The sequence below is a fragment of the Pygocentrus nattereri genome, chromosome 2 (assembly GCF_015220715.1).
Source record: "Pygocentrus nattereri isolate fPygNat1 chromosome 2, fPygNat1.pri, whole genome shotgun sequence".
Taxonomy (NCBI): Eukaryota; Metazoa; Chordata; class Actinopteri; order Characiformes; family Serrasalmidae; genus Pygocentrus; species Pygocentrus nattereri.
Genome location: NC_051212.1, coordinates 29,215,741 through 29,230,280, shown reverse-complemented (window position 1 = coordinate 29,230,280; position 14,540 = coordinate 29,215,741). Strand labels below are relative to the sequence as shown.

General features: G+C 38.9%; 1 protein-coding gene across 2 annotated transcripts in view; it reads left to right on the top strand.

Moving 5' to 3' along the window:
* adgra3 (adhesion G protein-coupled receptor A3) overlaps positions 1–14,540 on the top strand; it is a 49,168-nt gene that overhangs the window by 10,296 nt on the left and 24,332 nt on the right. For both annotated transcript variants that reach the window (XM_017713959.2, XM_017713958.2), the window contains exons 2-3: positions 3,929–4,000; positions 10,946–11,017. In XM_017713959.2, coding sequence (XP_017569448.1) covers positions 3,929–4,000; positions 10,946–11,017 — 144 coding nt within the window. The remainder of the gene's footprint in view (positions 1–3,928; positions 4,001–10,945; positions 11,018–14,540) is intronic.

Genomic DNA, 14,540 nt, shown 5'->3' with positions numbered 1-14,540 from the left:
GTGTAACATGAACAAGTTATTGCTGGCTATTATTTACCCTCTCTTGGGCCTCCCTGAAAACATGGAGAGTCTTTTTGAAAATGTCCAGTTCAGCACCGTCAAAGATATCCAAGTTTTCTGAATTCTATCAACTTCGCGACTGGCTGAGCATAGTCTCCCATCCCACCAGAGGCCCCTCGAGCTGTCAGACTCTAGTAGGTAATTAAACATGTGTTTGGCCCTGAGGCAAGAAACGCTTGGGCTGAGATTTCTACCATGTCTAGCCAATTGGCAACTCACAGTTGTGACTTGACTTGTCCTGGTTGCACTGAGGCCCTTGGGCTCTTGGTTTGTATCTGAATATGAAGATAAGGGCTAGAATACCCCAGAAGATTCCTGTCTCCTGGCCTCTGAGACGCACAGGCACCAAGGCAAATTTTCATTTACATGCTAATTGTCTGAGCTTCCTGTCCATGCTTAAAGGCTGCAGGAGAGGTCTGAATCAGGTTGGCCTGTCCCTGTGCTTCATAAACGGTCTTTTCTGGAGTCTCTCAGTTTGCTAGATATTTATGCTGATCTTTAGAACAAGAGATAAGGGAAGATTATTTGCACTTCGTCGTTCTGAAACATCTGAAAGGGGAAGTAAAAAAATCTGGGTAAATTAAGAAACATACTGGAAAGGAATTCATTATAATAAGGCATTGTCATTTGTGCGATGGTGATTTCAGTCTGTTTCAAAGTCTAGGGTGTGAGAGATGGGAAAAATTTGTGGCTAATGCCAATGTTTAGTGGGTAAAAATTGTGATAACTAATATTCTGGCTATTATTTTGTTTTGTGTTCGGATTCACCAGTTCAGCCTGTTTTGCTGTCATATAGTCAAGTAGTGCATGTATCATGTTGGATTCCCCATCTAAGGCTTTGCCACATTGGCAGGAGATCACAAGGTGAAGTTCCAGTGGTGTCTTGACCAGAAAGGTTGCTGATAATCACTGATATTTTTGCAGATACAGATAAAAACATTCTCAGTATTGGACAACCAGTACATCAGACCTAGCAAAGTCTGTTGCTGAAGCTCTCTATAGCTTTCATAGTTAGTAGGAAGAACCATCGCTGAGTGGTTGTCAGGGTTTAATTGTGCTGCACAGCATATTGATTGTCAGTCATTACTGTAGTATTGACTTTTGATACTGATGTACCAGAAGAATGCAGTTTGCAAATAAACCTGACATGCCATTTTTAAAAATTTTGGTATTTTAAAGCATTTTGGGTAGTTTGAGTTAACCAGAATATTGAACCTCCCTTTAAATGCAGCCTTTTCACTGCTAGAGTGATAATTGGAGTCATTTCTGGCAGTAGTTGACCATTTTAGCCATAGAATTGAGTCTTCTATCTCTGGTATTTTTCCCATATTCTGGGAACTCATTCTCAAGAGGAGAGAGGCACAGGCTGAAGGACAGTTATAGGCATGCTGCTTGTACACATGGCTCTTGGTTGGCCCTTTTATACCAGTTTATTTCAGCAGTTGGAGAGTCACAAGGTTGCGTGCATATTTATCTAGGCAATCTCCAGAATATTTCTCCCTTGCCTGGGAATTGGCTCCATAATCCAAATTACAGCTGTTCAGTATGAAAGCATAATTATTTGTGGGTGATCGCTGCTGAAATTGCAGAGGGATATTACACAGATCCAGATTGTACTGCATTAGCTTGCTTTGTTGCACAATTTCACGTGAGCATACAAATCAGATTTATTTTTTTTCCTCCAGCCATTTGTCTATCTTGATTAGCTACCAACCTGCAGTCACCAAAACCAATAATTAGATTTATCCAGTAGTCCAGTTTCTTTGTCAGCCATATTTTATTCCTTTGCCTCATTATCATAGCACATTTATTTCCAGCTCTTGGGTGCCAGGTGACCAGTGAGCATGCATGTGTGCATATGAAGCAGGGCTATGTTCCAATGCAAGTAGCCAAGCAAATCTGTAGTTGTAGCTAGTGTAGTGTCTGACTTTATTTGACCTAAATATGATGTGATGCCATCACACAGGCTGTGTATGGTGTAGCGCTTTGGTGCATGTTTGGTGTTATGCAGAGTCTGAGACAGAGAAGTTGAAATATGAATGGGGTATTTTTGTGTCGTTTGAGCCAAACACCTTGAGCTGTATGTCAGATTTGTCAGATTTTACTAGTGATTTATGTCTCTCCTCATTCAAATACAGTAAATGGTCAAAAGTATCCAGACTCCCAAAACAGTGGAACCACATTCTCTGGAGAGATGGAGCTCCACCAATGCCTTTTGACATGAGTTGGTGTGGCATTAATGATCCAGAAATGATCATCTAGCACCAGTACTTGATTTCAGTAATGCTCTTGTGGCTGAATGCAATCAAATCCTCACAGTAGTGTTCCAGCATCTAGTGTAAAGGCTGTTATTGCAGTGAGGGTGGGGGGCTATTAATACCCTTGATTTCAGAGGAAGCAAAGGATGAGCAGGTGTCTAAAGACTTTTGAACATATAATGCAATCAGGAGACATTGAGATTGACTCAGAGCAAACTTTACTGTAAGAGCTTTAGCTCAATGCAGGAAGTTAGTGCTATCAACTCTTGGGGGGGGGGGGGGGGGTGGCGAGAGAGAAATATCGATGCTGGCTGAGCTGTTGAAACTGACCTAGCCTGCAATAAAGTTAGCCTTCAGCACCCTGTGACAACAACAGTGTGGCTGTGTGAGTAAAGGCTGACTGTGCAAACCACTATGCTCTCTGGAGCTTTCTGAGAAAGTTCTGGCCAGGAAGTAGTTTTCCTGTAGGGCGCGTTGATTAACTCTGTTTCCTACCATCCATTGTTGCAAACAATTTAGCATAGTGCTTAAGAGTTAACAATTGGCATAAAGCGAGGTCCTTCTAGTACTTTAAAGTAGTGCTGCTGTGTGTTCTGAAATATGTAGTAAAATCTCATAAGAAAAGCTTTGAAGTAGCTAATGATGAAAAACAGGATTCTTAGCAGTAGAATATGAGCAATTGTAAGTTTACATACGGTCCTTACAAGCATTTCCCTCTTAGATTTTCCTTTTCCCTTTTGAGCATTTCATGTCGGTTTGCTTGAGCTTGATCGTGCATTAGCACAAGTGTTTTACTTTGTCCCTCAAAATGTGTCTAATTGCAGTTGCATTCTATTATTCTGTTGCATACCATTGCTGTATCTGTGTTTCCTGAGCTGAAGTTCGTCTCATGGGGTGTAAGCTAATACAGCAGTAAGTAATGAAAATAACAGTAGTCGTGCTGTTGATCTTAGATATAACACAAGTAGCATAACTTCATGAGTTCAAAAACACCTACGCTTCTGTTCCTACTCAAGCATGTCCGTAGAAAAAGCACTTTCACCTCGACTGAAATAGTCTGTCTGAACTTCTGCTTGAGTGCAGCTTTACAACACTAGTCAGTTGTAGATAATTCGTCAACATTTGTCTTCAGGCCTCCATAATTTAGCCACTAATGATGTTTAAACTTACTTCACACTGTGCTGTACATCTGTGGCACATTAAAACAAACAGTCTTTCCCTGTACATGATCAGATTAACATGCCTTTACTAGTTCATACATGAGAGCGGTAGCCAGGATGTGGAAACACCCGTCTTATCTCGGTTGTGATTTGCAAAGTCAGTCTACCAAGTCCTCTGTTGAAGTGTGATACTACAAGAGGGAGTGAGCCTAGTGGGTTTTCTGTGCTCCACGTAGGAAAAACGTGATAGTTCAACACTTTGAAACTGCTTAGATAAACAATAGAACAAAACAAATGCATCAGTTAATTATTTCAATTAGCAATTATTTCAATACAGCAATATACTTTTAATGATACTTTTTGAAGGTGGGTGATTCAAGTGACCTGATGTGAGTTGTGCTTTATTTGCTTGTTATAATCTGACTATTAATGGCACTTTTGTCTTTGCAGGATTTTAAGCAACAATAAAATCCAAGAACTCCTAAATGGCTCCTTCATCGGTTTGTCCACGCTCGAGAGGCTGTAAGTTGCACTCTGTTTCCTTGATTCTGCTTGTATTATTTTTGTTGTAGTGTGATTATATTGAACATGCTGATAGTAAAAGTATTATTATTATTATTATTATTATTATTATTATTATTATTTTTTAAAGGCCAAGCAATATATCCAAATATTATCCAAAATATTGAAATATTCCAAAATACTTTATTGGGAAAAGGTTCAACCCTGAATCCTTTAAAAAGGTCTATTAAAACATAGACATTGTGTGATGAGGCTCTAGTTCTGCCTAGGGGAGTTTAAAATATGCCGTATTACACAAATTGCCAGTTAGTGTTTTTGAAATTCATAACGGCTGTAAATAAAATGCTGAACAAATGTTGGCTAAGAAAATAGTTGTGGGCAACCAACTTATTCATTTGGTTTTACTGACTGCTGCTGTTGTGAGTGCAGTGCTGCCAAATGGAGAGTGAACACTCTCTTACTATATTAGCCAGTCAGCTGCCAGCAAAAGTGTGTCTGTATATTTGAGGAATCTTTAAGTGCCTGTGGAGAAGGGGGATGGTAGAAGAGAGAGTTAATTTTAGTGACTGCCCTCAGGGCGCACTATTGTCTGACCTGGGTTGTGCTGTACAAGAGGTTAAACCTAAACCCTTTCCATTGATTGACATGACTCTTATTTTATGGATGCATTGAACAATTGGGTGAAGATACTAAGCTCATGTTAAGACCTTTTTCTAAAGTTCAGGTCATTGACATTTTTGCATTGCTTAAATTTACTTTACATAAAAGTTATGAAAACCTATCTTGTTATGGGCCAAAATGTCTGGAGTTAGAACTGTGTTTCTCTGGAGAATAAGGGGAAATGTTAAGGTCCTACTGTGTAGCTCTTGAGGTGATTTACTGCTTGAAAAACAGCTCCGTGCAGATAAAATAACCAGGCCATTAATAGGCCTTGTGTTTCAATGAGGGCTAAAATAACATGACTCAATCCAAGTGGAATTCGAAGGGCATATTTTCCGTGTCATTATTGTGAGTCCTGTGTAATATGTAAAAGAAGAGCCAAGGAAAGGGGCCTTGCTGAGGTATTTCTGGATAATCTGGCAGTGGTGAGGTGATGCTGGCTACAGACACATCTCAAGCACTGCTCCCTTTGACCCTGCTGCTGTGCCCTTGGCCTTAAAAGCATGCTGTGTAATCTCACTGTTTACAGAGATATTGAAGTCCTGTATTTTAGCTGTCTTTTTAAGCCGATAAATGGTTGGAATTGTACCAGGTGGACATCTGTGAAACAAATTATTCTGTATAAGATATATGACGGGCTGTGTTCAGCAGAGCTGACTCCAGAATTCCAGTTACCCATCTTATCTCAGAAAAGTATGCCCTGTGAGTACAATCAAGCCTTCTGCACTACGCTATATAGTGGTGCCAGAAAGGTTTCTTTTGCCAGAGAAGAACCAGTTAGGTTCTCTAATGTATTTTTCAGTGGATAATTCTTAGAAAAGACACATATATGTATGTGTGTGTGTGTGTGTGTGTGTGTGTGTGTGTATGTATATATGTATGTATGTATGTATGTATGTGTGTGTGTGTATATATAGATAGATAGATAGATAGATAGATAGATAGATAGATAGATAGATAGTCTTTTCTAAGAATTATGCAATCAATTGTTTCTCCACGTAATGTAAAGCTTCCATCAGGCTATCAGGAGTGGGCACTATGATGATATTTATCCTCATTACGTAAACAAAAATGTAGTGCAGCTCAGTATGTAAGTACTGAGTAAAAATCATAGATTTTTATAGCATTTTATAAAATGCTACAAATGTATTTTTTGTTTTTTGTTCATTCAAACGTATCAAACCTCCAGAAAGCTAAATGTTGTTGTACCTATAGTGTATTGTGAAGAGGTATTGTGATGTTATATTTTGGCCATATCACCCATGCCTAGATTCTATACTAATTATTTTTTCCTTAGATCCAGGTGTCCAAGTCAGGATCTGTTTAGGAACCTTTATTTTGAAGAGTGTAAATGCTACCTTTTGCTCCAGGTGCAAAGCTTCATCCTGACATCTCTGAGCTCAAGATTAGAACTACACATTTCCTTGTTTACGCTCTGTCATGTTGCAAAGTGGCTGAAATGGTAAAATTCAGGAGAGGCAGATAAATGGATGTCTTTTAGAGCCCATCAAAAGTGTAAACAGCTTTGATCCTCCTACGCCTTGGAAGCCTGAGGAATTCAGGTTTGCCTCATTGCGGTTAGGCAGAACGGATGAGTCTGCCGGTTGGCCGGTCTCTGTGTCTCTTTTAGTCTCTGTGTCTTGCTCTGTGTCTTGTGTCTGTCACCCCCCCCCCATTTCCCTCTCCTTTTAACAGCGCATGACATTCTGCTTTTGTTATGCTAATAAGTCTCTCAGAGGCCAGAGGTGTCGACAGAGTGATTCACCCTGAGCTCTGTGCCTCTGTATGCTTTTGTGTGTGTCAGAGAGTGTGAGCGAGTGCTGGGTTACCGTCCTTTTTTATGTAAAATAAAGACTTGCTGCCGTCTCCAGCTCACGCCGTAGCATTGCTCATTGGAACTGCAGCTGCTCTCTGCTGTGTGATTGACAGGCTTGCGGGAATCAATAAAAGCCCACCTTTCACCTCAAACTCCCAGCCATGAAATTGTAGTGCAACTGTGTCCACCTTAGTGTTTCTCCTAAGGCTCTGTGTTGTCCAGTGGGTATAGCCTAAAGGCATTCCATATTGTTGCTGTCGTTTCTAAAATATAGACCCAATCCCCTGCTTTTCTCAGGTGATCTGTGTGCCTTAACTCTTGTGATAAGGAGACATTTTCTTTGAAAGCATGTGTGTGTCATACACAGGCAGACAGGCTCATACAGTACTGTCATAGAACATGCTACATTTGTCATTTCCAGTCAAAATGGCTGTTGCAAGTTATTCATTTTTTTTTGGCAGTGATTGACCACCCCAATGTCCAGACCTCAACATCACTGAATGTGTTTGGATTGCTTGGATGGTGAGAAGCAAAAAATGCAACCAACTTGTAAGACTGAACCTTGGAGGTGTGGAAAATATCACTGTATATCACTTTGTTTGAAAAGCAAGTCTCTTAAAAGAATGGAGGCAAATAAAGTCAAACTCACTCAACATGATTTATCCAGTTATCTAGGTTTCTGTGTAATTTTCTGTTAATTATTTTTACTTTTTTTTCCTGACACTGAAAAAGATTAACTTGTACTTGATGGCTGCTTACTGGAAATAAACACATACATCTCTGGATTTTGCACAGCACTGTACGTTATGGAAGCTACTCGTGGAGGAGTTGTAGTGATATACCGGCTTACTTTCAGTAATAAGGGGATATGTATCTCAAGGCTGTCAGAGTTCCCTTTAATTGGCATTTCTCAGCATTGTGTGCAGTATGAATGACACTGTGCAGCAAATCTGATGCATTTATAACCGATAACAAAGCATCAGTTTGGTGTGTAAGGGTGCCTGCCATCTAAAAATTGCCTCCCTTTTCTCAGGAAAAGAACATAATTTCTTGCAAAATTTAAAGAAACAGTAGTTCCACTGCGGATGGGTGGTCTTACTTCTGCAAAGGCATCAGAATAGAAAGAGTTCTCATTAGACACATGCACATTAGATGTGGCCACTGTTGCAGCAACACAGGCTATTGGTAAAATATAGACAATATAACCTTATTAATCATTGTCGTGATAAATTATATCACTCTGCTTTTTCTTAGATGTCTTGAATATTGTTAGTACTTGGTTGGTAAAACTAACGGCATTTTGCATTATAAATAGTGTAATTAGGCCTGATAATTGGATTAGTGCAGTGTAGTATGTGAATTGGTGAACAAAAACCATTGAGTCCATTTTTTTTGGGGGAGTTTTTCCAAGTTATCTAACCTCAGAAAGTTTAAAAAAACTAGTGTGAATGGTGCATTGAGAGAATGTCGAAGTATCGCAATATGTTTTTGCCATATCGCCCACCCCTACCTATAAGCATATGGTAATTACTGACAGTGACAGAAGCAAAACCGACTGTCTGGATTGTCAAGTTGTTGAGCAGTTTCTTGGCTAATCTTGTGTAGCTGTCTGTATAGAATGTGTTTTTGTGTTTTCATTGTACACTGCTTCATGCTCAGAGACAGTCAGTCAGCAACCTTTTTTTTTTTTTTTAATAAATCTGGAAATGGAGCAAGGATAAGCTGTTCAGTCAGTTTCAACAGTTGCAACTTTAAATTGATTTGTAAAATTTTGTGTTGGCACAGAACAGATTTTATAAACTGAAAGTTGGTATAACAAGTAGCACATGCATTTTCGTCTCATGCCTTTTTTTATTGTTGTTCACGGATTACGCAGGGCAAAATGCATCATTTGCTTACCCACAGTGTCAGTTAGTCATCTTTCTAAAAAGAAGTTTCTTTCCTAGTTGTTACATTGCTGTAGATTCCTTCTAGCCTTTTTTAGCAGTGCACCAGAAACTGCTTCCCGGAGTGGCTTGAGTCGAGAGCTTATTTTTGCTGTGCTTGTGTAAAGAAGCTTGCTGAGCAGAGCCACTGAAATCTTTGTTTGTCTTTCTACTCCACAGTGAGTCTGAGCTTCTCTCAGTGTTGGTCTGGTTGGTCTTTTGAAAGTGAGACCAAGATAAACTTGAAATAAGACTATTACGTGTCACTGTAAGACGCCATTGATTTGTTTTAGCAGGCTCAACTGAAGCAGTTCCCAAGTAACCCGTTTTGGTTGTTGAGGTAATCAAATTTGGCTTTAACTGCACCAGTGAATTTTTTTTAAAGAGGTGAATAACAGCAGCACAGTGGTTGGGACTGTAGATGAATTATTCACTTCACTTTCAAATCATGCCATTGTATTTGGCTGAAGCCCTGTGCAGCTGAGAAAACAGTGACTTAATTTTTTATATTTTTAGGCTTATTTTTTGTCTTGGCTGACGGTGTGAAGTGCATTGTGTGTGGTACTGATGGAATTTTCATGTTACTGAGTGCTGGAAGAAAATGCATAGATCATGGAATAACAGAATGGAAAATAATTGACTACAACAATATTCAGAAACATTAGACACTCTTATTTTTGTTTGTTTGCCAAAATTCTCACTGTTATTAGACTCTGCACTGTGTAAGTTATGGGGATTTGGAGACCTCTTTGGTAAAAATGTGTAATTGCATGCGACGTGCAGAGAAAACATTTATAATGTCGAACCTAAACTTTTGAGCCTTCTTTTTGACTCTGAGTGTGACGTTAATACATAAAGATGTATGATGTGGTGCAATAAACCCCTCCAAAATGTTTAGTTTATGTATATTTACAAACATATTTACATTTTAAAATATAAAAGCCTATAAAATATTTGCATTAAATCTAAAATACATGTAAAACATGTAAAAAATATTTATCACTTCCTTATCAGGAGACACTTGCAGTAATTCTGACATCATTTTAAAAAATTGAATTAAATCTGAGAAATCTGACATTTTATGATTCACTGAATCATTTAATAAAGAATCGTTATTGAATTGTTGTGCAGTCACACTGCTTTTGAGTCCCCGATGCATCTTGGGATCCCCTGTAGAACCTGATATCATGCTCAGCTGAGATGTTTGCTAGCACTGAAATGTCTCCTGATGGGAATGAACTCTAAAGTATGTTGTGTTTGATGGTGTTCGTGTTTTGAATGGTCAGTAATCTGTTTCTGAACTCTAATTTGCTCAGTTGTCTTTAGGTCCCCTGCAATTTATTTTACATTACCTCTCTTTGATTGAAAATGGAAGCATGGGAAAAGCTTGAAAGCAAAGTGCATATTCCATTTCTCTTTCATCTTTTCACCATGTTCTCACCTCTTCCGTTATCATGATGAAAGTCTTTCAGCTTTTTAAAAATAAGGGTGCTTCCCCCCAGCATATCAAACCCTCTCCTGTCAGGCAGGCCAGCCTTCTCTCTGCACTGCACTCTATCCTCCACTCAAACCACAGCGCCAAGACTTCAAAAGGCCATTTGGCCTTTGAGGTATTGAGACTGCAGTCTGTGTTGAGGGTTTTGAACAGGACCTAGCTGCTAGCTGACTAGCGCAGGTGTGGGCTGCGGTATCGGTGGCTGTGGCGTTTGAACTTCGGAGGATGCAATGTGTTGCCTTTTGTGCGCTGACCCTGCAGGTCATGACACACTGCTTGTTTATCTGCATAATTGCCTCCCAGGAGACCTTTTAAAGTCCTAATTACTGGCCATTAACTAGCTCCTAACAATGCTTACATGGCTTGTGTAAGGTTGATTTGTGTTGTCAAAGCCTCGTCTTTTATTGGTTGAAATGTTAAAAATGTGTCACATTGAAATGTTTGCATCACTTGCTTCTGTGCTTATTTGTAAAGTATCATCACTGTCGCAGTTAAGCCGAGTTAATTTAAAATATTCAAACTTCTTTTTGTCAAATTAGCAGTGATTCGATGGCAGTTTGCATGGTTATGCATAATTTAATTGTCCTGTTGGTCTCCCTTGTCATAAGGAGCAAATTCTGATGGGTGCACTTATTTATATGCATTTTCAACTATGTAGAGGTTTATTGTTTTTGTCTGTTTTGAATAAGGTCTTTTTTTCAAAGGTGTCTTTATTCTTTTACACTACTATGCTAATGTATTTTGCAATTTTTAAAAAGATGTGTGTGGAATCTTCTTGTTTTAAATCCATTTTAATTGTTTGGCCTTAAAATAAATAGTTGGTTACTCTCTTATAGTATGTATATAGTAATATATAATGAATATTTTCAACTCAAATAAATCCGCCCTTTTGTTTTAGACACTGTCCGTTAGTCCATTTTTCAGATGATAATTTTCTCTTACAGGTTGCATATTAAACTTATTACATTAATTTATTGTGCTTGTCTGTACGTTTGTGCAGATAATATTGGAGTATTACTTATGCTTCCTGCTTTCTGTTTTCTTTGTAGGGACATAAAGAATAACATCATCACTCGCATTGAGCCGGGGGCCTTCCTTGGACTTACTGCTCTTAAAAGACTGTAAGTAATTTTACATCTGAATCCTCATCTCTTGCATATTGACATCAAAACCACTCCTGAAGATTATTTTACGAGAGTCTTAAAGTGATTTGCTGCAACTAATTGCAAAAGGCCTGTATATAGGAGGCCATGGAAATTGGTAATAAGTCTGAGTAATGCTATCAGCTTTCACATAAGCCACTGAGGAAGTGTGTGTGTGTGTGTGTGTGTGTGTGTGTGTGTTTATTGTACTGAGTGTGCATGCATGTACCGCACACAAAGCATCGGAAAACTTCCATCAGGTATAAATAGCTTCTAAGTGTAAATGTGGAAATCATCACTGTGGCAAACCTCATATCTCCCAAATGGCAACATTACAGAATAAAAAAAACAAAACATTAACTTTATTGTCAGTAAACGTCACAGGATTTTACTTGGTGCTTTTTTTTCTTATTGTTTTTTGTTTTTTTTCTCAGTACTGACTGATTCATTAATCATGTCATTTGCATGTGACAGACAGGACAGCTGGTCTTTACAAACATTTAAAAAAATGTTTTTTTTTTTTGTTTTTTTTTTAAATCCACAAGGTACCAGATTTTGATCTGGTAGTGACGAGAAGATTGGTGTATATACAGTACTTCCTCTATAGGTGTATACTATGTATGTTTTCATTTTATTTAATTTTCAGTCAAAACAGCCAGGCTATTCATTTTTAGATGCAAAGCACCTCATGGACCTGGTTTGTAACTCATTGCTCACATGCTTACTCGCTCATGTTTGAGAAGATTGCCCATAAAAATAAGATATTGCCGTCTCTAGTGTGTGTGTGTGTGTGTGTGTGTGTGTGTGTGTGTGTGTGTGTGTGTGTGTGTGTAAAATCTAATCAAACCCTGCGAAAATTCACAGATTCAGCAAATATTCAATCCTGCACAAAAGTGTTTGCCTAAATCTAGGCATGTTCATTGGTATGTTGAGCTAGTTAGGTTGTGGAATAACCTTCTGTTAACTGGAACGTCACCTGTGGACATGTGAGAAGTGCGTGCTTTCTGTGACTTTACAGCAGTGATGGTCTGACCATCATGAGGATTGGGAGAATGCCTGGTTGGCTGCTCAGAGAGTGAGAGAGAGCAATGCATGATCTTTATCCTGTTGTAGTATTAAAAAAAAAAAAAGAATGGAGACAGTGTGTTCATAGCGAATACTGGACAGAGCGTATCTAGCCATTGGCCAGTCACACATACAGTGGGGGAAAATAAGTATTTGATGCACTGCCGTATTTGCAATTTTTCCCACCTACAAAGAATGGAGAGATCTGTAATTTTTATCGTAGTTACGCTTCAACTGTAAAATTTTTTTTTTTTAAATAATTAATTTGCATTTTATTGCATGCAATAAGTATTTGATACAATAGAAAAACAGAACTCAATATTTGGTACAGAAACCTTTGTTCGCAATTACAGAGGTCAGACGTTTCCTGTAGTTCTTGACCAAATATGCACACACTGCCGCAGGGATTTTGGCCCACTCCTCCATACAGATCTTCTCCAGATCTTTCAGGTTTCGGGGCTGTCGCTGGGCAACACTCAGTTTCAGCTCCCTCCAAAGATATTCTATGGGTTCAGGTCTGGAGACGTGAGCAGGGGGACCTTGGTGCCCTGCAGGATTTTAATCCATGACGGCATAGTGTGTTACTAACGGTAATCTTTGAGGCTGTGGTCTCAGCTCTCTTCAGGTCATTGACCATCATACTCCTATGTAGTTCTGGGCTGATTCCTGACCTTTCTCAGAATCATTCTTACCCCACGAGGCAAGATCTTGCAGGGAGCCCCAGACCAAGGAAGACTGAGGGTCATCTTGTGTTTCTTCCGTTTTCTAATAATTGCGCCAACAGTTGTTGCCTTCTCTCCAAGCTGCTTGCGTATTGTCCTGTAGCCCATCCCAGCCTTGTGCAGGTCTACAGTTTTTCCCTGGTGTCCTTAGACAGCTCTTTGGTCTTGGCCGTGGTGGAGAGGTTGGAGTGTGATGCAATTAATACAGGTAATGAGTGCAGAGTAAGAGGGCTTCTTAAAGAAAAACTAACAGGTCTGTGAGAGCCAGAATTCTTGCTGGTTGGTAGGTGATCAAATACTTATTTCATGCAATAAAATGCAAATTAATTATTTAAAAATCATGCAATGTGATTTTCTTGATTTTATTCTTAGATTCTGACTCTCACAGTTGAATTGTACCTACGATGAAAATTACAGACCTCTCCATTCTTTGTAGGTGGGAAAACTTGCAAAATCAGCAGTGTATCAAATACTTATTTTTCCCACTGTGTATACCCCTGTTCCCAGAACCAAGCATACTGATGACAGGGAAGTTAAATGGTGAAGACTAGCTAGAAAAAGATGGAGAGGACCTCCAAAGTCTCTGCATGACTTGTAGATGTTGCAGACATTCAGCTTTTTGTTTGTTTTTCTCAGCAAGTGCTTCTTTACAGCTACACATCCTTTCAGACTCATAGTCTTGTTGTCTTCTCACAGTGGAAGGATGGATAGAAACAGCTGTGGATTTTTTCAGATCTGAAGTAAGAGGGGAGCTTGATTTTCTCCTCTCTCTTAAAGATAAAAGTTTTAAGTACTCCTTATCTGAAGGTGACCACTTTGGTGGTCTTTCGGTTCTTGTTAGGTGTGCTATTTTCTTGGCTTTTTAAAAAATTTTAATCGTTTTGGAAAAGTGCTGTTTTTTTTTTTTTTTTAATTATTTTCCTTTCTCTTTCTCCTTTCCTACGGAAGTGGGTTATCCTATATCTAATCTTCTAAGAAATATGTCCTGAAAAATAAGCATCTTGTACTTAATGGCCATTTTGGCTGGAAGTTAAATGAGTGAAAGTGTGGTTATTTGAGAGGCAGAGAGTTTGCCTGTGTGTGTGGTAACAAGTGGCTTAGATTGAGTTGAGTGTATGTGTGGTGAGATTGTGAATGTACACATACTGTATATTATACACATATGGTGAGAGCTTGTGTGCTTAGAGACTGTTAGAATGTTGTATAACTTGCCAATATAAACTACTGCTTGGCTGGCTGGATGGAGAAATATGCAGGTCGTGCAAGAGAAGATGACTGTCAACCTAGCATTCAAGAGAGAATGTGTGAAAGAATTTTCCCCTTTTTATGCCCCTCATTTAAAGAGTGCGAAGAGAGTTTGATTTTTAAATGACGGAAAGGAATTGTAAAAGGTAGATTGTAAACCAGTTCATGGAATATTTCTCAAAGCAGTTATAATCTGATAAATTGTGATAATTTGGGCTATAAAACATGGGTTCAACTGGTGCCTGACTGTAAAGAGCAACAAAATTCCTTGACTTTGAAGCTTGCGGTGTCTTGTTTGATTTTTGGAAAGGGGTGACAAAGTTAATTCACACTGAGAACATGAAAAGCCCACTAGCTGGTTAAATTCAGTCAGTAGCAGGCTTGGTCAACAAAAGAGTCGCTGTGTTTCTAACTCTGCTCAGTCCAATCTTTAATTTCTCCCATCTGCTGCTGCTTTGCCTCAAAGTGCC